Raw genomic sequence first — 25,060 nt, 5'->3', positions numbered from 1 at the left:
AACTAGCATCTCTGTTTCATCTGAGTTGAAAAGTAAAACATTTGCCGCCATCCACTTCCTTAAGTCTGAAACACAGGCTTCCAGGGAGGGCAATTTTGGGTCTTCACCATGTTTCATCGAAATGTACAGCTGTGTATCGTCCGCATAGCAGTGAACGTTAACATTATGTTTCCAAATGACATCACCAAGAGGTAAAATAGATGTAAGATGGAGTCCGAGCAGCAGCACAGAGCCAGGGCCTCTTCTCCGCTTACAGACATACCTGGTGCATTAGCTCATTGAACCAATCCTGAACTATGAGGATAGCCCCTTAGTGCATGGCCGCAACACTTGGATCCTAAAGGATAGTTGTGGATAGTTGATCACGTCAGTGTCCAGCCATCTGTAGCCTTCACTTCTAGTATGTCAGCCCAGCCTAGCCAGCACCCCCAAATAGTCAGGGGTGGGGCTCCAAACACATGTATGAAACACCAGGGACAATATTATCCCGCTGATCTCATCCAACAGCCGTGACTCAGGATAGAGGGTGGAGTGTGGTAAGGCGACCCTCAGCTGTGGCACGACCAACCCAGCGCTGTGACTAACGAACCAATGACAAACACAGAGGGAGAAATTGAAACATCTCCCCGTAAAAACGTAAACAGGATATGGCCATAAGCTCAGTTTAGCCCACGGACTCCTCGCAGGGTATTCTTGTACCATACCACTTAATGGCCCCTTCCCCCGTCCTTCTTTACTGAGCTCATGAGTTGTAAATAGGGCAACAAGGGGGAGGGCTTTAGGGAGAGAGGGAGTATATAAGCCTGAGAGGTACTACCACAAGTTCAGAAACACTTGCGGGAGTAGCTCACCAACCAAGAGATCCTCACAGCAAGAGATCCAAGGAACTCACACTCCTCTTCTTCTAAGCAGACTGGAAAGGAAAACAGAAAAAATAACAACATGACTCAGTCCGCCACCCCAGCAATCGAGAGCATCTTTGGAAATGATCCTTTCTTCAGTCAGGAGAGGATGGTCTTCCCACCCATGCGCCACCAGGCCCTCTCCGGCGTCGAAGAGGACTTCTTTCAGAGGAGGTCCAACCTGGCCAGTGATCTCCTCAAGGAGCTCCACGATGGGCTCCCCAGTATGCACCAGCTGCACGAGAGGGCCCACCTCCGAATGGGCTCCCCATTCCTGGAGAGGAGGATCACAGGAGTTCCAGCAACAGCACAGAGCCAGGTGGCTGAGACAGGCCGGAGCCACAGCCCCTTGGCCCTGAGCCTAAACGCCCAAGGCTTCAACCCAGAAGACATCACAGTCAAGCTGGATGGACGGAGGCTCGCCGTGGTGGCCATGAAACAGGCCAAAGCAGAAGAGGCTAAATCCACCTCCTCCGCCACCTCTTCCTGCTCCTTTTCCTCCTCCTCGTCCCAACAGAAAGGCTTTGTCCAGAAAATTGACCTGCCTGCTCACCTAGACCTGACAGCCTTGACCTGTTCTCTGGGAGAAGATGGACAGCTGAGGATCAAAGCTCCCACAGCCGCCCCCCAGCTGGAAGCCCCTACAGAGGAGCAGGAGGTCCCCCTCCACTTCAGAACTTCCCTGGACGTACCCATAGCCAAGGGAAACATGGATGAGTCTACAACAGTGAAGACCTCAAAACCTTGAATTACAAAGACTGTCTGAATATTTTATAAAAAATTTAATTGTATTAATAATCCGGTGGATGACATTGTGGAAAATCATTTATAATATGCCTATTTGAATAAATATTATTTAATAAACACAATCTGATATTGGAATGATGGTTGCTAGAATTGTGGTTTGTGTGGATGACAGTTTTAAAATAGATAACTAGAAATAAGTGGTGGATCCTGTCATTACTAGCATACTATACACTTTAATCAGTCATGTGAACTGAATACTTTTACAGTCCAAGAAACAAATGCAACCTTGCACTCCGCACCTCAAAACACACAGTATTTCTCTCACTGACATCTGGATTAGGAGACAGAAAACAGCACAAGGTCTTTGGACAAAGACATTGTTGCATGTCACGTTGGTTGCATTGTGTGTTCTCTACATCTGTATTGAAATCAGGGGCACAGGCATGTGTGGGCTGGGTGGACACAGGCCCACCCACTGGGGAACCAGGTCCTACCAGGCCCACCCAAACAGATTGAGCAAAAACGAAACTAAAATATTTCTTCCATGTTGCAGTATGAAGCACTCACCAACCTGAAGCTTGACCAAATTCGTAAAATACAAACTAGCATTCTAATTATAATTGAAACACTCCATATAAAGTAAGTGTTTATGTTGTACTTGCTACTCTACACACAAAAAACAAATGGTTCTATATAGCGCCAAATAAGGGTTATTTGGCTTTTAACCATAGCGGATCCCTTTATGTTCCTGTATATCCAAGATGGCGTAGCAGTCGGACGTGTGTTTTGTCTTGTCCCGTGTAAATAATAGTTTTCCTCGTTTTTTTTGGTATATATTTAGTATATATTTTAATCTCACTTTCCATCTACGGATTAAATATACTCCTCACCCAATGTGGTGCGGATCTCCTATTTTTATACTTTAGAACCGGAACCCCCATCAGAAGCTAGCCAGCTAACTAGCTACTAGCTAGTAGTCAGTTAGCCACTGCTAGCGGTCTTCACCGTTAACTCGAACACCAGCTAGCCTCAGCTCAGTCAATACCTGCCAGTCTGCACAGCGCGATATCAACCCAGAGCAAATCAGACTTATTTATCTCTACCACATCTCCGGATTCCTACTGTAAGCTCTGGACCATTACACCGGATCATCGCAGCTAGCTGCAATCCGAGTGGCTACTCCTGGCTAACGTCTCTGTCCCAAAGCAAGCACCAGTTAGCCTTGAGTCAGCCTCGAGCTAGGCCCACCTCCCGGCTAGCCGAAGAGGTCTACCAGCTATTTATTGGGCTACAATGTCTCTTTCGCCAATTGGCCTGGACCCTTTATTAACGACATGGAGCCCCGCCAATCCATCGCGACTAGTCTGCCGACGTATTCGTCCGAGGTGGTTTCAACAGGCTTTTCTGTTGCCACGTCGCCAAAGACCCATCTGCTGGCCACGGCCCGCTAGCTCCAGCTCACCTAGCGTAGTAGCGACTACCGAACGACTCCCTGACTCACCTATTGCTGCTCATTGGACCCTATGATCACTCGGTTACACATGCCTCTCCCTAATGTCAATATGCCTTGTCTACTGCTGTTTAGGTTAGTTATTATTGTTTTATGTCACTGTAGAGCCCCCAGCCCCGCGCTAAATGCCTTAGATAGCTCTTTTGTCGCACCCTCCACACATGCGGAGACCTCACCTGGCTTAACTGGTGCCTACAGAGACACAACCACTCTCATCGTCACAATGCCAAGGTTTACCTCCACTGTACTCACATCCTACCATACCCTTGTCTGTACATTATGCCCTGAATCTATTCTACCACGCCCAGAAATCTGCTCCTTTTATTCTCTGTTCCCAATGCACTAGACAACCAGTTCTTTTAGCCCTTCAGTACTCTTATCCTACTCCTCCTCTTCCTCTGGTGATGTAGAGGTTAACCCAGGCACTGTAGCACCCAGCACCACTCCCATTCCCAAGGCGCTCTCATTTGTTGACTTCTGTAACCGTAAAAGCCTTGGTTTCATGCATGTTAACTTTAGAAGCCTCCTCCCTAAGTTTGTTTTATTCACTGCTTTACTATACTCTGCCAACCCTGATGCATTAGCCATGTCTGGCTTATCCTGGCTTAGGAAGGCCACCTAAAATTATGAAATGTTCCTCCCCAACTACAACATTTTCTGACAAGATAGAACTGCCAAAGGGGGCGGAGATGCAATCTACTACAGAGATAGCCTGCAGTGTTATGTCATACAATCCAGGTCTGTGCCCAAACAATTCGAGCTTCTACTATTAGAAATCCACCTTTCCAGAAATAAGTCTCTCACCGTTGCCGCTTGTTATGGACCCCCCTCAGACCCCAGCTATGCCCTGGACGCCATATGTGAATTGACTGCCCCCCATCTATCATCAGAGTTCGTGCTGTTAGATGACCTAAACTGGGATATGCTTCACACCCTGGCCATCCTACAATCTAAGCTAGATGCCCTCAATCTCACACAAATTATCAAGGAACCTACCAGGTACAACCCTAAATCCGTAACCATGGGAACGCTCATATATATCATCTTGACCAACTTGTCCTCTAAATACACCTCTGCTGTCTTCAACCAAGATCTCAGCGATCACTGCCTCATTGCCTGCGTCCATAATGGGTCCGCGGTCAAACGACCACCCCTCATGTAACGGTCGTTTTCCTCCTCGTCTGAAGAGGATCATGGATCGGACCAAAACGCAGCGTGGGTTGAATACATATTTGTTTATTCAAGAAAGACAAAGACGGAAAAACTCTTAAACAAACTACAAAACAATAAACGACGTGAACAGACCTGAACTTGTGAACATATAACACGATCGCACGAACAGGAAGGAACACACTAACGAACGAACGAACTAAACAGTCCCGTGTGGCACAAACACTGACACAGGAACAATCACCCACAAACAAACAGTGAGAACAGCCTACCTTAATATGGTTCTCAATCAGAGGAAACGTAAAACACCTGCCCCTGATTGAGAACCATATCAGGCTAATTGAAAATGAACCCAACATAGAAACACATAACATAGAATGCCCACCCAGCTCACGTCCTGACCAACTAAACAAAGACAAAACAAAGGAAATAAGGTCAGGAACGTGACAGTACCCCCCCCCCCCCCCCCCCCAAGGTGCGGACTCCGACCGCAAAACCTGAACCTATAGGGGAGGGTTTGGGTGGGCATCTGTCCACGGTGGCGGCTCTGGCTCTGGACGTGGTCCCCACCCCACCATAGTTAATCCCCGCTTCCGTGGCCTCCTCCTAATGGCTACCCACCATATTAACCCCACTGGATTAAGGGGCACATATAACACATATATAACACAACAGATTGGATAAACTGGAATGACTCTTACTTGCCCAAAAAGAGCTGTAAGCAAACCACGCCCCAAAATATTTGAATGAGCCGCCACCCCTACATTTGAATTATTACTAAAAGAGCAAAGAACCCTTTTGTGAACTGCTAACAACCATTTGAAGGTTCTTTGAGAACCAAAGGGTTCTTTGAGTCATTATGGTTCCACATAGTACCATCACCCTTCCCAAAGAACCCTTGAGGAACCCTCCTCTCTTAGTGTGTACCCTTAACAAACACTACCTCTTCATTGTCAGATGATGGCGCCAGTACCCTATAATAAAGAATTTCCCATTACAGTTGATGTACGTGTAATTCAATCAGACATACTCTTCCAAACCGTCTATCATTCTGTTGAAGTAATAATGGTTTGCTTCATATTTTCAGTTGAATAAATTATTTGCAACATTTGATCGTATCAGTTCGTATAGGCCCTGCATACTGTTTACTGGTGAAGACCAAACAAGTCTGTGTAGATCCATGTTAACTTCTAGTAATGGTAAAAAACAAAGGGGGCACTGAGCAGGAACGCAAGCTGTAATTTGATATATGCAGTGTAAGAGGCCTCTTCTTCCTTGTTAATTTCATGTGACTGTTTGTGTATACCACCTATAAACGTTTATTTCTATATTTCTTATTCAACCTTTATTTATCCAGGTTCGTCTCATTGAGATAAAATGTATTTTTCGAGAGACCTGTTTCAATCTAGACCTGGTAGCTAATCTAGCTAGATTTGCGTACACAACAATTCATTTGCATACACCACAATTCAATTCACTCTTTGTGTTACCCACAATTCACTCTTTGCCTACACCACATTCACAAGACACACTGAGACCTCCTGACTCGGATTTATATCAGTCCGTTTGTTACTGGTTGTGCAATGTGAACTTCAACAGAGCAGGGAGTCAAGTCAGGAAAGTTGAAGCAAGTTATAGTCAAGCACTAATCACAGATACATCCTATATAGCCACTGAAACAAATGTTCTCTCAACTAAAGCTCATGGGCAACGTTTCAAACACCTCTAGAATCCCGTCCAGAATCCCTTTAAGGCTGATGACGAAGAATCTACCAGAGACAAAGGGTTCAGAGAGGGTAAGACGCCAATCAGAAAACAGCATCTTTAGTCTCCACACTTGGGGAACTCGACACCAGGGAAAGGAGAAGAAGAAAGAGCTTTAAATGCTATCATTACACCCAACTCCCCGAAGGGGCCTAAATTAGTATCTGTAAAGGTTCCTCTGACATTTGCTACCTGGGAGACACTAATTGTTGTCGAGCCGTAACAGGGACAAAACACAGCAGTTAATATTTGATGAGCACTGCCCGGGGCAATGGGATAGACTCTAGGAAGAGAAGATGAAAGGAAACCACTTCAATCTTTAGCTTTATTTAAATGTCACCGAAATCAAAGATTTACATAATGAGAGCTAGCTGACTCTTTACAATGTGTAAATCCTCCACTGCAATTTAGAACAGGCAAATTCGTATAGGTGAAAGAGTTGGTACAGTATGAGTTGGTACAGAGAAACATACACTAGTCAAGTGGCACTATTCAGTTAACAGGGATCTGTTTTTCTGTTTTTCACAAATTAATAGTGTTTCTCTTCCGTGCTTATACCCAAGGATCATCTCATGTTAGATAGAGCACTTTCACAATGTTTTGGGGACACGAATAAAGCGCTGTCAATCCAAGTGGATAATCATCACCTGGAGGGGGGAACCAAAAATCTCAGGGATCCTGTTTCTCCCCAGTAAATATTGATCCTTGTACGACAAAACTAAAACCCAATGACACAGTCCACAGCCTGCCTGGCAGCTTGTATAATCTGGAAGAATATGTAGACAGCATGTTGGTCTAAACTAGTGTCTGACTATCGATTTTCAGCCCTGATGAGGTGCAGAGAGAGCTGCTGCCACATCATCATCATCCCAAAGTGTCAGTGAGTGTTGCTATCGTAAGCTGAACCCCCAACTCTCTCTCTCTCTCTCTCTCTCTCTCTCTCTCTCTCTCTCTCTCTCTCTCTCTCTCTCTCTCTCTCTCTCTCTCTCTCTCTCTCTCTCTCTCTCTCTCTCTCTCTCTCTCTCTCTCTCTCTCTCTCTCTCTCTCTCTCTCTCTCTCTCTCTCTCTCTCTCTCTCTCTCTCTGAGAATAGTGTGGGTTGTTTTCATTCTCATCCACTACCCAACCCACAGCCTCATAACAGTAGATCCTTGATCGTCAGTATTGTTTCTCACTGATTGTAACGGTTGTCCTCCTCCTCTTCAGGTCAGACGGCGTTGGGCAGACGGGCAGTTCAGGCGCCGTTGGGCAGACGGGCAGTTCAGGCGCCGTTGGGCAGACGGGCAGTTCAGGCGCCGTTGGGCAGACGGGCAGTTCAGGCGCCGTTGGGCAGACGGGCAGTTCAGGCGCCGTTGGGCAGACGGGCAGTTCAGGCGCCGCTGGGCAGACGGGCAGTTCAGGCGCCGCTGGGCAGACGGGCAGTTCAGGCGCCGCTGGGCAGACGGCAGACTCTGGCCGGCTGAGGCGCACTGTAGGCCTAGTGCGTGGTGCCGGAACTGGAGGTACCGGGCTAAGGACACGCACCATCAGGCTAGTGCGGGGAACAACAACAGGGCACACTGGACTCTCAAGGCGTACTATAGGCCTGGTGCGTGGTACCGGCACTGGTGGTACCGGGCTGAGGGCACGCACATCAGGGCGAGTACGGGGAGAAGGAACAGTGCGTACAGGGCTCTGGAGACGCACAGGAGGCTTGATGCGTGGTGCCGGAACTGGAGGCACTGGGCTGGAGACACGCACCACAGGGAGAGTGCGTGGAGGAGGAACAGGGCTCTGGAGACGCACAGGAGGCTTGGTGCGTGGTGTCAGCACTGGTGGTACTGGGCTGGAGACACGCACCACAGGGCTAGTGCGGGGAGCAGTAACAGGACGCACAGGACTCTGGAGACGCACAGGAGGCTTGGTGCGTGGTGTAGGCACTGTCTTAACCAGACGGCTAGCACGCACCTCAGGACGAGTATGGAGAGCTGTTCCTGGTGACATTAACTCACCAACACGTTCAGTCGGACGGATGCCGTGCCTCATGCACCAAACCAGTACATCCCTCATAACTCTCTCCTCCAATTTCTCCATTAACTCCTTTACTGTCTCTGCGTCACTCACCTCCAAATCCGCCCTCACCGGCTCCTTACGGTAAGCAGGAGGAGTTGGCTCACGTCTCCTGACTGACCCAACTACACTCCCCGAGAGCCCCCCCCCCAAGAAATGTTTGGGTTTGACTTACGGGCTTCCAGCCTTGTTTCCGTGCTGCCTCCTCATATCGCCGCCTCTCAGCTTTAGCTGCCTCCAGCTCTTCTTTGGGGCGGCGATATTCTCCTGGCTGTGCCCATGGACCTTTTCCATCCAATATTTCCTCCCAAGTCCACGAGTCCTGGGTTTTTTGCCGCTGCTGCTGGTTCCTCTCACGCTGCTTGATCCTTGTTTGGTGGGTGATTCTGTAACGATCGTCTTGACTTGGAAGAGAGGACCAAAGCGCAGCGTTGTGATATGACATAATGATATTTATTAAAGTAAAAACGAAACACGAAAATACTTCAACAAACTCCAAAACAAATGAACGATGTAGACAGACCTGAACGAGAGAACTTACATATACACGAAGAACGCATGAACAGGTACAGACTACACAAACGAACGAACAAACGAAACAGTCCCGTGTGGTGCACAGACACAGACACAGACACGGAAGACAATCACTCACAAACAAACAGTGTGAACAGCCTACCTTTATATGGTTCTCAATCAGAGGAAACGTCAAACACCTGTCCCTGATTGAGAACCATATAAGGCTAATTACCAATGACCTAAACATAGAAACACAAAACATAGAATGCCCACCCCAACTCACGCCCTGACCAACTAAACACATACAAAAACAACAGAAAACAGGTCAGGAACGTGACACTGATGTTCAGTGGAGTAAGACTAAATGATCTTGCCCTAGTTATAAGGGCCCCGAGTTTTCCTGGCCAAGTCACATGAAAATCAGGAAAAACTCCCCGACTTATACTGATAAACTAGATGAGTTTCACAAGGCTTACAGATCTTCCTGATACAGTCTACAGCCACTTTATGGATATGAACAAGATCCTACAAGCTCGATACCCCACTATGACTGCCCATTATGATGTGGAATCATCTGTGGCCCCTGAGGTGGAAGAACAGGCGGACAGACAGAAAATGTAATGTTATGCCTCAACCCTCCAGAGTCTCATCGGTGTAGTCTGACCTGAATGATGTGTTCTATCAGGACACAGGCATTTGGTCTTTGTTCCTGGTCTTGGGTTTGCTAGCTGGAGAGTGAAGCCATGAAGATAATGGTCTGGGAATAGCTTTCAGAGGCTCAGTAATCTCTCTTGGACATATTTTGTGTGTAATCCAAATAATGTGTAGGATAACACAGCAAATGTTCCTATAGCATCAGTAGTTCCTGTGTTTTGGTTTTCTTCACTGATATTTGGATGGGAGGGGGTGCTTTGGCTGAGAGCTTCATTTTGCGAGGGTGGACTTCACAAATCGGAACTCCCAATTTCTAACACGTGTGGACCCAGAACCAAATCACTCACCTGACCAAATCACGCAAGTTCTGGGTTAACCGAAATTAGAGGCTCAGTGGTGTTTTGGTTGAGTTAGATATTCTAGCACTAATCCGAGATATCCATTTTATAGGCGTAGGACCTTTCAAAGGGGATACTTTCTGTTGACGTCTCTCCGCATCATCAGTATCTTCCAGAATGTAATAGGATTCTAATATTTAGAGGGTTCTATTCTATTGTTTGTCTTGATCTTCTAGAAATCCTCTCATCTCCCCAAGGTAGGGTACCTCATTTGGAGAGCGCAATGGGGAAACATTATTGCCACCATCAGCTATTACAGACCTGTTTAATATTAGATCATGTTGCTATTGTGCGTTTATGAGCGGGTGGTATGACAAGGTCTGGAGCGCAGCTCCCCCGAAGGTTTCGGATGTCATAGAGACGACAGCATGACATGTGGTCCGCTGCGTCAAACCCAATGATCTTCGCCAGGGCGACGAATATGAACTGGTAATAAAGATAGATTCCGACGGTGTCTCGGTATGGCCAGGGCCGAGGCAGGGGGTCGAAGGCTGATTTGATTTGTCAGGCCATCTAGCCGATACAGGGGCGAGTGCAGGAAAGCATTTAGCTGGGTCTCCAGTCCTTTACCTGGAGCTCCGGCACATTAGTGATGTTGGTGATAGCTCAGCCGCAGGTTGCAGATGTTGTGGTGTACTAAACTAAGCAGACAGACATGTGTGTGTTCCCGTGGGATTATGAGGCTGCAGCATGTGACTCACGGGTTTAAAAAGATTTCTGCTTTGACAAATCTTTAAATATTCATGGGGCCGGTGGCTATTAGTGGTATGTAAGATAATAAATAACTATAAGCAGGTAATCTCACGCAAATCATAAAAAGGACAAACTAAGGATGCAGATATTTACATTTAACATTTACATTTAAGTCATTTAGCAGACGCTCTTATCCAGAGCGACTTACAAATTGAAGGTTCAAATTGTACTATTTTCTACATTGTATTATAATAGTGAAGACATCAAAACTATGAAATAACACATATGGAATCATGTAGTAACCAAAAAAGTATAAACAAATCAATATATATTTTATATTTGAGATTCTTCAAAGTAACCGCCCTATGCCTTGATGACATCTTTGCACAATCTTGGCATTCTCTCAACCAGTTTCATGAGGTTGTTACCTGGAATGCATTTCAATTAACAGGTGTGCCTTGTTAATAGTTAATTTGTGGGATTTCTTTCCTTCTTAATGTGTTTGAGCTAATCAGTTGTGTTGTGACAATGGAGAAAATAGTACAAATAATGAAAACCCCTTGAATGAGTAGGTAGGTGTGTCCAAACTCTAGACTGGGACTGTATATATATATATATATATATTTTTTTTTTACATATCTTACTGATGAGCTTTGAGGGCACTATGGTTTGAACGCTGAGCTATAGTCAATGAATAAGCGACCTGGCCCGGGTATCCTGGAAGGATATTGACCTCATCCCAGGATGCCTGGTTATTCTTTAAAAGTGCCTTCCTCACCATCTTAAATAAGCATGCCACATTCAAATAATTTAGAACCAGGAACAGATAAAGCCCCAGTTCTCTCCAGAACTGACTGCCATTGACCAGCACAAAAACATCCTGTGGCGTTCTGCATTAGCATCAAACAGCCCCCGTGATATACAACTTTTCAGGGAAGTTAGGAACAAATATACACAGGCAGTTAGGAAAGCTAAGGCTAGCTTTTCAAGCATAAATTTGCATCCTGTAGCACAAACTCAAAAAAGTTCTTGGACACTGTAAAATGGAGAATGAGAGCACCTCCTCCCAGCTGCCCACTGCACTGAGGCTAGGAAACACTGTTACCACCGATAAATCCACTATAATTGAGAATTTCAATAAGCATTTTTCTACGGCTGGCCATGCTTTCCACCTGGCTACCCCAGTCAACAGCCCTGCGCTCCCCACAGCAACTCGCCCAAACCTCCCCCACTTCTCCTTCACCCAAATCCAGATATCTGATGTTCTGAAAGAGCGGAAAAATCTGAACCCCTACAAATCAGCCGGGCTAGACGATCTGGACAATCTCTTTCTAAAATTATCTGCCGCAATTGTTGCAATCCCTATTACTAGCCTATTCAACCTCTCTTTCATATCGTATGAGATTACCATAGATTGGAAAGCTGCCGCTGTCACGTTCCTGACCTGTTTTCTGTTATTTTTGTATGTGTTTAGTTGGTCAGGGCGTGAGTTGGGGTGGGCATTCTATGTTTTGTGTTTCTATGTTTAGGTCACTTGTAATTAGCCTTATATGGTTCTCAATCAGGGACAGGTGTTTGACGTTTCCTCTGATTGAGAACCATATAAAGGTAGGCTGTTCACACTGTTTGTTTGTGGGTGATTGTATTCCGTGTCTGTGTCTGTGCACCACACGGGACTGTTTCGTTTGTTCGTTCGTTTGTGTCGTCTGTACCAGTTCATGCGTTCTTCGTGTTATGTAAGTTCGTTTGTTCGGGTCTGTTTGACTTCGTTTATTATTTTGTATATTCTCGAGTATGTTTAGTTTTCGTCTGGTTTAATAAATATTCATGTCGTATCACAACGCTGCGTTTTGGTCAAATCCCTACTCCTCCTCTTCGTCTGAAGAGGAGGAGGACGATCGTTACAGCCGCGGTCATCCCCCAAAGGGGGAGAAACTCTAGACCGAAACTGCTACAGACCTATATCTATTCTTCCCTGCCTTTCTAAGGTCTTTGAAAGCCAAGTTAACAAACAGATTACCGACCATTTCGAATCGCACCGTACCTTCTCCGCTATGCAATCTTGTTTCAGAGCTGGTCATGGGTGCACCTCAGCCACACTCAAGGTCCTAAACGATATCATAACCGCCATCGATAAGAGACATTACTTTGCAGCCGTATTCATCGACCTGGCTAAGGCTTTCGACTCTGTCAATCACCACATTCTTATTGGCAGACTCAACTGCCTTGGTTTCTCAAATGATTTCCTCGCCTGGTTCACCAACTACTTCTCTGATAGAGTTCAGTATGTCAAATCGGAGGGCCTGTTGTCCGGACCTCTGGCAGTCTCTATGGGGGTGCCACAGGGTTCAATTCTCGAGCCGACTCTCTTCTCTGTATACATCAATGATGTCGCTCTTGCTGCTGGTGATTCTTTGATCCACCTCTACGCAGATGACACCATTCGGTATACCTCTGGCCCTTCTTTGGACACTGTGTTAACTAGCCTCCAAATGAGCTTCAATGCCATACAACTCTCCTTCCGTGGCATCCAACTGCTCTTAAATGCAAGTAAAACTAAATGCATGCTATTCAACCGATCGGTGCCCGCACCTGCCCGCCCATCCAGCATCACTACTCTGGACGGTTCTGACTTAGAAAATGTGGACAACTACAAATACCTAGTTGTCTGGTTACACTGTAAACTCTCCTTCCAGACTCACATTAAACATCTCCAATCCAAAAATAAATCTAGAATCGGCTTCCTATTTCGCAACAAAGCATCCTTCACTCATGCTGCCAAACATACCCTCGTAAAACTGACCATCCTACCGATCCTTGACTTCGCCGATGTCATTTACAAAATAGCCTCCAACACTCTACTCAACAAACTGGATGCAGTCTATCACAGTGCCATCCGTTTTGTCACCAAAGCCCCATATACTACCCACCACTGAGACCTGTAGGCTCTCATTCGCTGGCCCTTGCTTCATACTCATCGCCAAACCCACTGGCTCCAGGTCATCTACAAGTCTCTGCTAGGTAAAGTTCCGCCTTATCTCAGCTCACTGGTCATCATAGCAGCACCCACCCGTAGCACGCGCTCCAGCAGGTATATCTCACTGGTCACCCCCAAAGCCAATTCTTCCTTTGACCGCCTCTCCTTCCAGTTCTCTGCTGCCAATGACTTGAACGAACTGCAAAAATCACTAAAGTTGGAGACTCTTACCTCCCTCACTAGCTTTAAGCACCAGCTGTCAGAGCAGTTCACAGATCACTGCACATGTACATAGCTCATCTGTAAATAGCCCATCCAATCTACCTCATCCCCATACTGTATTTATTTATTTATCTTGCTCCTTTTCACCCCAGTATCTCTACTTGCACATTCATCACCATGGCTTATTTATTGCCTTACCTCTCTTATCGTACCTCATTTGCACATGCTGTATATAGATTTTTCTACTGTATTATTGATTGTATGTTTGTTTATTCCATGTGTAACTCTGTGTTTTTGCATGTGTTGAACTACTTTGCTTTATCTTGGCCAGGTAGCAGTTGCAAATGAGAACTTGTTCTCAACTAGCCTACCTGGTTAAATATTTTTTTATTTTTAAATAGCATTCTCACATAGCTGTTCCTTTTGTCCAGGTGGGAAAGGGCAGTGGAGTGCAATAGAGATTGCATCATCTGTGGATCTGTTAGGGCGGTATGCAAATTGGAGTGGGTCTGGGGTTTCTGGTATAATGGTGTTGATGTGAACCATGACCAGCCTTTCAAAGCACTTCATGGCTACAGACGTGAGTGCTACGGGTCGGTAGTCATTTAGGCAGGTTACCTTAGTGTTCTTGGGCACAGGGACTATGGTGGTCTGCTTAAAACATGTTGGTATTACAGACTCGTACAGGGAGAGGTTGAAAATGTTAGTGAAGACACTTGCCAGTTGGTCAGTGCATGCTCGCAATACACGTCCTGGTAATCCGTCTGGCCCTGCGGCCTTGTGAATGTTGACCTGTTTAAAGGTCTTACTCACATCGGCTGTGGAAAGCGTGATAACACAGTCTTCCCGGAACAGCTGGTGCTCTCATGCATGTTTCAGTGTTATTTGCCTCGAAGAGAGCATAGAAGTAGTTTAGGTCGTCTGGTAGGCTCGTGTCACTGGGAAGCTCTCGGCTGTGCTGCCCTTTGTAGTCTGTAATGATTTTCAAGACCTGCCACATCCGATGAGCGTCAGAGCCGGTGTAGTACGATTCGATCTTAGTCCTGTATTGATGCTTTGCCTGTTTGATGGTTCGTCGGAGGGCATAATGGGATTTCTTATAACCTTCCGGGTTAGAGTCCCGCTCCTTGAAAGCGGGAGCTCTAGCCTTTAGCTCAGTGCGGATGTTGCCTGTAATCCATGGCTTCTGGTTGGGGTATGTACGTACGGTCACTGTGGGGACGACGGCATCGACACACTTATTGATGAAGCCAATGACTGATGTGGTGTACTCCTCAATGCCATCAGAGGAATCCCGGAAAATATTCCAGTCTGTGCTAGCAAAACAGTCCTGTAGCTTAGCATCTGCTTCATCTGACCACTTTGTTATTGATCGAATCACTGGCGCTTCCTGCTTTAATTTTTGCTTGTAAGCAGGAATCAGGAGGATAGAATTATGGTCAGATTTTCCAAATGGAGGGCGAGGGAGAGCTTTGCATGCGTCTCTGTGTGTGGAGTAAAGGTGGTCCAGAGTTTTTTTCCCTCTGGTTGCACATTTAACATGCTGATAGAAAGAAAGACAGATTTTCCTGCATTAACGACCCCGGCCACTAGGAACGCCGCCTCTGGGTGAGCATTTTCCTGTTTGCTTATGGCGGAATACAGCTCATTGAGTGCAGCCTTAGTGCCAGGATCAGCATGTGGTGGTATGTAGACAGCTACGAAAAATACAGATGAAAACGCTCTAGGTAGATAGTGTGGTCTACAGCTTATCATGAGATACTCTACCTCAGGCAAGCAAAACCTTGAGACTTCCTTAGATATCGTGCACCAGCTGTTATTTACAAAATTACATAGTCCCCCGCCCCTTGTCTTACCAGACGCCGCTGTTCTATCCTGCCGATTCCGCCCTGATAACGTCGTCTTTCAGCCACGACTCTGTGAAGCATAAGGTATTACAATTTTGAATGTCCCGTTGGTAGTTTAATCTTCCGTGTAGGTCATCAATTTTATTTTCCAAAGATTGCACGTTTGCTAGCAGAATGGAAGGCAGTGAGGGTTTATTCGATCACCTATGAATTCTCAGAAGGCAGCCCGCCCTCCGACCCCTTTTTCTCCGCCTTCTCTTCACGCAAATGAAGGGGAACAGGGCCTGTTCCCAGGAAAGCAGTATGTCATTCACGTCAGAAAAAAAGGATTCTGCCAGTTCGTGGTGAGTAATCACAGTTCTGATGTCCAGAAGTTATTTTCGGTCAGAAGAGGCTGTAGCAGCAACACTATGTACAAAATAAGTAAAAAAATAAGTTTCAAACAACGCAAAAAAAACACAAAAAAAAAACACAATTGGTTAGGAACACGTAGAACGTCGGCCTTCTTCTCAGGCGCCATCTTGCCATCCTAATCTGTACTTACGACACTGATGGCATAGATATTTTTTGCACTTATTGTACTTTGCAAATGGAACTTTTTGTATTCTTTTGAGTATGGAATTCAATTAAGTATTTTCTGTTACATCTCTGGCTCGTTGGTTTTTCCTTTTGTGGTTTGAACATCAGTATAGAACCACACATGAAATCAAATCCATCACAGTATAGCAATTTAAAGAACATATGTAGTTATGGATGAAAATCCACAATGACTTTTGACGATGACCAAATTAGTGTAAGGAATTCTAACATATTAATAAGTCAAAATGACTCCAAAATCTTGTGTATAAAATGCAGGAGGCCCTCTGATGGATCTAGCAAGATAGCTAATTGTGTCCTCCCAAGTGGCGCAGTGGTCTAAGGCACTGCATCGCAGTGCTAGCTGTGCCACTAGAGATTCCAGAGTCCAGGCTCTGTCGCAGCCAGCCACAACCGGGAGACCAATGGTGCGGCGCACAATTGGCCCAGAATTTGCCGGGTTAGGGGAGGGTTTGGCCGGCAATGATGTCCTTGTCCCATCGTGCACTAGCGACTCCTGTGGCGGGCTGGGTGCAGTACACGCTGACACGGTCGCCAGGTGTACGGTGTTTTCTCTGACACATTGGTGCGGCTGGCTTCCAGGTTAAGTGGGCATTGTGTCAAGAAGCAGTGTGGCTTGGTTGGGTTGTGTTTTGGAGGACGCACGGCTCTCGACCTTCGCCTCTCCCGAGTCCATATGGGAGTTGCAGCGATGAGACAAGACTGTCACTACCAATTGGGGAGAAAAAGGGGTAATTTTTTTAAATTATTAATTAATAATAAAAAATAAGATAGCTAATCAATGCATCAGGCTCAGAGACTATAATGTATATCTTGCACCGTTATGCAATTAATAAAGTCCAAATACTGAGCTGATTCTAGCAATCTAAGTTCTAGCATTAATTAATTGAGCCAAGTTTAGAGCAGGGATGTCAAGGTGGAACCAAATGTGTAGTATAACCTAATTATATTTACCATTAGTCCATAATGTCACGCCCTGACCGTAGAGATCCTTTTTATGTCTCTATTTTGGTTGGTCAGGGCGTGAGTTGGGGTGGGCATTCTATGTTTTGTTCTATGTTTTCCATTTCTATGTGTTTAGCCGGGTGTGGTTCTCAATCAGAGGCAGCTGTCTATCGACATCCCCTCCCTTAGACGATCGTTACAGAACTACCCACCACCAAAGGACCAAGCAGCGTGGTGGAATGGACTCCTGGACATGGGAGGAAATCTTGGACGGAAAGGGACCCTGGGCACAACCGGGAGAGTATCGCCGTCCTAAAGAGGAGCTGGAGGCAGCTAAAGCGGAGCGGCGACGCTACGAGGAGTTGGCTCGAGGAAACGTGCACGAGAGGCAGCCCCAGAATTCTTTTGGTGGGGGCACACGGGGAGATTGGCGGAGTCAGGTAGGAGACCTGAGCTAACTCCCTGTGCTTACCGTGGCGAGAGAGTGACCGGGCAGGCACCGTGTTATGCGGTGAAGCGCATGGTGTCCCCAGTGCGCACGCATAGCCCGGTGCGCTACATCGCAGCTCCTCGCATTGGCCGGGCTAGAGTGGGCATCGAGCCAGGAGGGATGATGCCGGCTCAGCGCATCTAGTCCTCCAGTGCGTCTCCTCGGCCCGGGTTATACTGCACCAGCCCTACGCACGGTGTCCCCGGTTCGCCAGCACAGCCCAGTGCGGCCTGTTCCAACTCCCTGGGGGTATCCAGCCAGGACGAGTTGTGCTAGCTCTGCGCTCGAGACTGCCAGTGCGCCTCCACGGCCCAGTGTATCCGGTGCCTCGGCTAAGGAAGAGGCCTCCTGCATGTCTCCCCAGCCTGGTGAGTCCTGTGCCTGCTGCCAGAGCCAGGACCTCCTGTGTGTCTCTCCACTCCAGTGATGATCCATGGCACGAAGCCTCCAGTGATGATCCATGGCAAGAAGCCTCCAGTGGTGATCCATGGCACGAAGCCTCCAGTGATGATCCATGGCACGAAGCCTCCAGTGATGATCCATGGCACGAAGCCTCCAGTGATGATCCATGGCACGAAGCCTCCAGTGATGATCCATGGCACGAAGCCTCCAGTGATGATCCATGGCACGAAGCCTCCAGTGATGATACATGGCACGAAGCCTCCAGTGATGATCCATGGCACGAAGCCTCCAGTGATGATCCATGGCACGAAGCCTCCAGTGATGATACATGGCACGAAGCCTCCAGTGATGATCCATGGCAAGAAGCCTCCAGTGATGATCCATGGCACGAAGCCTCCAGTGATGATCCATGGCACGAAGCCTCCAGTGAGGCTCCTCCTTCAACGAAGGCCTCCTGTCCGGAGCAGCCAGAGTCTCCTTCCTGTCCGGAGCAGCCAGAGTCGCCCTCCTGTCCGGAGCAGCCAGAGTCGCCCTCCTGTCCGGAGCAGCCAGAGTCGCCCTCCTGTCCGGAGCAGCCAGAGTCGCCCTCCTGTCCGGAGCAGCCAGAGTCGCCCTCCTGTCCGGAGCAGCCAGAGTCGCCCTCCTGTCCGGGGCCCGCGGCGAGGGTCCCCAGTCCGGGGTCGGCGGCAAGGGTCCCTGCTCCAGAGGCGCCACCTAAGTGGGCCAAGACTAAGGTGGAGCGGGGTCCACGTCCCGCACCTGAGCCGCCACCGAGGATAGATGCCCACCCAGACCCTCCCCTATAGGTTTAGGTTTTGCGGCCGGAGTCCGCACCTTTGGGGGGGGGGGGGGGTACTGTCACGCCCTGACCTTAGTTCCTTTGTTATGTCTCTATTTTGGTTGGTCAGGGCGTGAGTTGGGGTGGGCATTCTATGTTTTGTTCTATGTTTTCCATTTCTATGTGTTTGGCCGGGTATGGTTCTCAATCAGAGGCAGCTGTCTATCGTTGTCTCTGATTGAGAACCATACTTAGGTAGCCCTTTTCACCTGTGTGTTGTGGGTAGTTGTTTTCTGTTTTGTGTCTGCTGCACCAGACAGGACTGTTTCGTTTCGTTCACTCTCTTTGTTGTTTTTGTGTTCAGTTTATTTATTAAATTAAAATGAACACTTACCACACTGCGTTTTGGTCTCCTCCCTTAGACGATCGTTACACATAACAACAAAACAAAGAATAATGTGAATTATGAAGACCTCAGTATGAATCCAATTTAAAAGTAATTAAGATACATTACAAGTTTAGGCAATAAAAATACAATTATCAAAGGTGTACATACCATAGGTCTTCAAAGCAACTAATGCACCGTACTATGGCATACAAGGTATAAATAGGAGATTTGCAATAGAATTTCTCCATGAATGAAGCAACCATCAACCTTTAACCCTACCTAGGGCAAACTCAATTTCAATAACCCTCATCGTTTAATTAGCGTCACTCTGCTGGCCAGGAAACAATAGGCTATAGCGAAAGGCATAAAACTTCACACTCATTCTCTAAACCTAATCATAAACTGGGTGGTTTGAGCCCTGAATGCTGATTGGCTGAAAGCCATGGTATATGTCAGGGATAATCAACAAGAGGCTATGCATTCTATGGAAAATAATGAATGACGTGGAAGGTAATGTTGCATTATTTTCCAGAGAACGCATACCGCCACGGGTTGATTATCCCTTTTATACCATGGCTATGATTGAAATGATTTTTGCATGGGCTGCGTCTCAATCCTCCGCATCCTCCGATGTGCATGTGCAATGGAAGGTAGCCGAGCTACAGCGGTGTTAATCAGACCATGAGACATCCCCGAAAATCAATATTCTCACGAAAACGGCTCTCACGAACACAAGTGTCACGGGACTCGTCTGAAGGTAACCCGTACAAGCGAAAGGAAGTATGGAGGTAGTTTTGTGCTCTTTATGAGCTATTGAAAGGACCGAAACATGACAATTAAATTCATACAGTTACATTTAACACAAGTCAACACAAGTCTCATCAGCCTTCAAGTCTCCGAGGGCTCCGGTATGAAGTTCTGTGGGAATGTCCCGCTCCGGAGGAAGTCACGGACGAAGGTGTGCTCACTCCTGTGATGTATAAACATATGGCCATACATTCGGACAGTGCCACGAATTGTGATCAAATGATCAGGCTGTGCCTTAGTGCTGACAAGTCGCCGACGTGTCTTCATCACTGCCTTCATCATCGGTCACCCACATGCTTGTTTGGGTTATTTAAATGCCGCTAGTGTTTCCAGCCCTTCTCTGGGCTCCTGGGCCGACCATGTTGTGTCTGAGACAAACTGCTGCAATAACAGTGGTGGCCATTTTGTTTGTGGCTTGTTGATGCTCGTGGCTGTGAGCCTCTTGGTCAGTTTTGAATAAAACAACAAATGTAGGGCATCAGTCCCTTTTTAATAGGCCTAGCTGTATTTCTGCCATTATTTGATAGATGTTTCAAATAAGAACAATACAATTTCATGCGACAAGGCAGACTTGTTAAACGCTAGAAGCTAGCTATTAAAAAGGAATGGAACTAGGCCTAGCTACGTGTTAAGGAGTACATTTGATATTGTTTTGTTTACCTTACCTAGACATTACTACAGTACACCTACAAGGAAAACAATCCCTTTTTTATATAATAAATGGTCAACCTGAAAGGAAAACTATCCCTATTTTTTCACTAAGAAATTGGTGAAGGAGAAAATTAAGAGAAAAACACGAGACTAGGAGAAAAATGGAACTGATGACAATATTACTAGAAACAAAAGTCTGGATGACTTTTTTAAAGTAATTGTACATTGTGGAGTGAACCACTGAAAGCACTTGGTCTAAATCCTGACTTGTGTGCATATCCATATCCTGTCTATAAAAAAATCTTTAAAAAATGATACCGTGAGGATACCACTATTGTCTATGTCTCAATAATCTGCGGTATGTTCATTCCTCACTGCTCAACTGACCTCACCCGCGCTCTCTCTGTCCTAAGGTAAAGAGACAACAGGTGCTTCATTCCAAAGGATGGATCAATGGTCGACATGAGCTTTGTGATCCCACCCGAAGCCGTCAAATGCACACTCCCATCTTTTCTTCCCCCTCCCCCCCTAGTACTGACAAAATGGATGAAATGTAGGAGGATGATTAAAATGTATGTCCTGGGTGGTCAACCCCTCCCATTCACTCCTCGACCACTCAACATGGCACTCCTGGTAAGCCCCTGAAGAGCCAATACAGCCCTGTGGATTTCCAGTATTGTTTCACTTGTATTGTGTATCCTAAAAGCTACGTAAAGCTACGTAAAGCTGTCATAAACATGATACGTCACCTGTCATAATAACAAAGTACAGGTGATAGAAAACAAAACATTTCACAAACTATATATTCTTTCGTGACACATGCAATGACTACAAAGTGGCCATTTGGCAAACCCCTTTTCTCTGCTTCCTTCCACTCCAAACAATTCCTCTGATTAGTGGAAATTGCCAGCCATTAATATTACCTTGTTACAATAACCCAATGACACTTTTAATTTAGCTGACGTCACTTTTGTGAGACATTTGCGACCCATGAGCAAATAAAGTATACATTCCTACCCTAATCATGGTAAATTGGCAGTGCATGAACGAACATGAAATCATGATGAACTGTCTCATACGACAGGCTTCAGGCTTTAGCTGTTACAAACAGATGTACATAACATTATAAAGTTATAAACACATGGGCATAATGTGTGAATACAATTCATTTCTTAGGGATATTTGAAAGTCATTTTGATATGACATATGGGAATATACACTGAGTGTAAGAAACATTAAAAACACCTTCCTAATATTGAGTTGCACCCCCACCCACCCCCTTTGCCACGAGAACAGCCTCAATTCATCAGGGCATGGACTCTACAAGGTGTCGAAAGCATTCCACCATTGTGTCAAGTTGGCTGGATGTCCTTTGGGTGGTGGACCACACAGGAAACTGTTGAGCGTGAAAAACCCAGCAGCGTTGCAGTTCTTGACACAAACCGTTGCACCTGGCACCTACTACCATAGCCCGTTCAAAGGCACGTCAATCTTTTGTCTTTCCAAATCACCCTCTTAAAAAAGGCTTAAAAATCCTTATTTAACCTGTCTCCTCCCCTTTATCTACACTGATTGATTTGGACTTGACAAGCGACATCAATAAGGGATTGTATCTTTCACCTGGATTCACTTGGTCAGTCCATGTCTTGGAAAGAGCAGGTGTTCATAATGTTTTGTTCATAACGACACAATATCAGTTCCACTTTCTTCACAGACCATAATATGTGCTGTATAGGTTATTCTGGATGACATCTTCCTTACGGCCTTTGAGATCCTGACCGTATAAAGTGTTTTATTGACCAGGCTTAGCCTCAGTAAGCTGAGTAGCTCACCAACTGTAATATCTATCATGAAAGACAGATATGGGAGGCAAAGATAGATACAGCACATCTAAGAGACAAATAAATCAAACAGACAATTATACTATTTCTAGAGGACCTCTTTATATCGCACAAAACAATGGACAAAAACCTAAAATTCGACGAATATAATATATTTTTCCAAACGTTCTGTCAAACCGTAAAGACACAGTGTGGTTTATACACTGGTCTCACGGATCAAATAAAGACATTCCCCTTGGACAGAAGCGACACTAGTAGTGCCACGATGTTTCATATCCAGCCATTGATCTGTTCACTTCCTTTTTTTGTGAATTGAGTAAATAGATTAAAATAGGATCTGGGAAGCCCAGCAGATGTGTTATATTCCCTGGGTTAAGAAATTATCTGCCTACTGCGCCTTGTCACTCTCACATCTACATTTCTTTCTCTGTTGTAGCCTGAGCTCAAATCTTGAAATGATTCCTATCCCCTTCGGTGATAGGCCACTTATTCCCATCTATTGAATGTCACGGCTGCAGCTTTAACCACATGTATTTACCTGCACTATGTGTGGATTAAATTAGCTTAATTTCTCTCATATTCAGAGGAGCCACAATGACACACAATGACACAATTGAAAATAAGGCTTGTGTTTACACTTTTAACAAAAAAAATCTATGGGTCTTTTAGTGGTTTTGTGCCACAATTCAGATCAATGTACTGTATTGAGGTACCTATGGTAGTATCTATCGTGTTTTATAACCCGGTACAACTGGTAGTTGTGCATTATCTGTATATCGTGGCCATTGGGCAGTCTTCCGACGTTGAATTTGTTTGCTTGCCTTGGCTCTGTTGAATCACACTATCATTGGGTAGCTTATCGGCCATCCCATAGACAAACACTGGAGTATAAACAAGCGGTGCTTTCCTAGAGTGCTCTGGATCCCTCACTTAGAAGATAAGACCTGGGATCAAATGCCTGTTTCCTGTCTAAAAAAAAGTAAGAGATGTGTGTTAAGTGCAAATGTTTAAACGTTAAAGTTCTGTCCATCTAAGTTATTCTGGCTGACCTGGAGCATTGGTCAAACCGAACATCCTGCTGATAAAACTGTAAAACCTGTCATATTGTTAGATAAGAATGAACCAATAACACAAAAATCTGTGATCGACTGAGTAACTTCGGCATCAGAGAACTGATTAGGGTGTGCTTTTAACATAATGTCCCCACTATTCATATTTGAGAAGCAATTTTTATAACATGCAAATAAGTAAATATAGTGTTGATATCCATGGATCATTTGGGGCAGCTGGATCTGAAATGTTCCCGTTTACAATTGGTCAATGGGTTATTAAGAGTGACCAGAATTGTTGGCTTTTGATCAGAATATTACATTTCCTCTGCCCTCTTCAATGGAATATCTAGCGGCATTGTCTGTAGTTATATTACTGAAATAAATACAAATTTGCACTGCTATTTCCATAATGCACAATGTCACAGCTGAACCCCATGACTCAAGTAGTTCAGTCTATCAAGGGCTTTGGATGACTCTCAATAGTATCATGTTGACATTGAGAAATTGCGAGGTCACGGTAGATTGTAAGCCTACAAGGCGGATTTAATTTGTGTTGCAATTGATTTTACATTAAGGAAGCATGAAGCCGAGTATTTTTCTTGCTTGTAGGCCCATGCTATGATCGCTTTTGTGGTGCATTTCTACAGCACATAGAAACTTTTTGACTAATTCCTGGACAAGCTGGATACAGGGATTGATTAAACGAGGCAATAATAATCACATGTAAGAATGACAGCTTTTTCTTGTTATCTCCAATAGCGGAAAGGTTCTCTGCTAGTCTGTTTAATACCTCCATTTGTAATGACCTTTTACCAATGTCCCGTTTGACATCACCATGAACGGCAAGCAACCTGTCAAAACAGTCAGACGCAGCTAGACGCAGCCTACCGCCTATCACACCATCAGCCGTGCCCGACATATCCTCGGCGCTGCTAAAGACTTCCAAGCGCCAGAGATGGAGAACAAATGTACTATCAAATATCATTGGGAATCAGATTGGCACTGATCCCTCTATTAATGCGTGTCATATTGTTGTCTTTACGGTCTGGTTTTGACAAGAGCGGTTCCATTCTGTCTGGCCCACTCATTGCTCAGTGCGTGGCTAGTGTAGGGCCCAGTCGTGGCAGCCTCCGATCTGATGCCCACTGCTATTTAGCCTAATGTTGTTTTAACAGTATTTTCCCTTCCATTAGAGGGGAAGACTAAGAGGGTTACACCACCTGGCCCTGTTCACTGCTGAGCTGGCACTAGCCTGGTTATGTAATGCTGCATAGGCTGCTGGAGGAGAGGGTGTTTGCTTAATTAAGAATCTGTAAACCACAGGCTCCTCCACCAACCACAGGCTCCCTCTAGGAAACCCTTGGTTTGACTTGGCCCTGATTTGGACAATTATGGGTTGGAGCGGTCTGCCCAGATGGAGTACTTCAAGACTCCTTTCTGAAGGTACTTACGTACAGAACAGAGATTCTACCAATTACCCAGTTGGCTCTGCTTCCCAAGTATACGTAGCAACACTGAGAACGCCCTCCATTCCAAATTGTTCTAGAAGCTGGTAAGAACAGTCTTAAGCATGGGTCTTTTTCAAATTCGACCTATCACAACTCTATACACGACGCATTGGGATGACAAAGATGGATAGGGAGAAATCAAACACAAGCACA

At 45.7% G+C, this 25,060-nt stretch overlaps 1 protein-coding gene across 1 annotated transcript; it reads left to right on the top strand.

Moving 5' to 3' along the window:
* Positions 1–832: 832 nt before the first annotated feature.
* hspb9 (heat shock protein, alpha-crystallin-related, 9) lies at positions 833–1,774 on the top strand. The gene has a single exon (XM_038980510.1). The coding sequence runs from the start codon at positions 943–945 to the stop codon at positions 1,648–1,650; it is 708 nt and encodes a 235-aa protein (XP_038836438.1). The 5' UTR covers positions 833–942; the 3' UTR covers positions 1,651–1,774.
* The last annotated feature ends 23,286 nt before the right edge of the window (positions 1,775–25,060 follow it).

This window comes from Salvelinus namaycush, chromosome 41 (assembly GCF_016432855.1).
Source record: "Salvelinus namaycush isolate Seneca chromosome 41, SaNama_1.0, whole genome shotgun sequence".
Lineage (NCBI taxonomy): Eukaryota > Metazoa > Chordata > Actinopteri > Salmoniformes > Salmonidae > Salvelinus > Salvelinus namaycush.
Note: the sequence above shows the minus strand (reverse complement) of the source record. Positions and strands in the feature narration are given on the sequence as shown.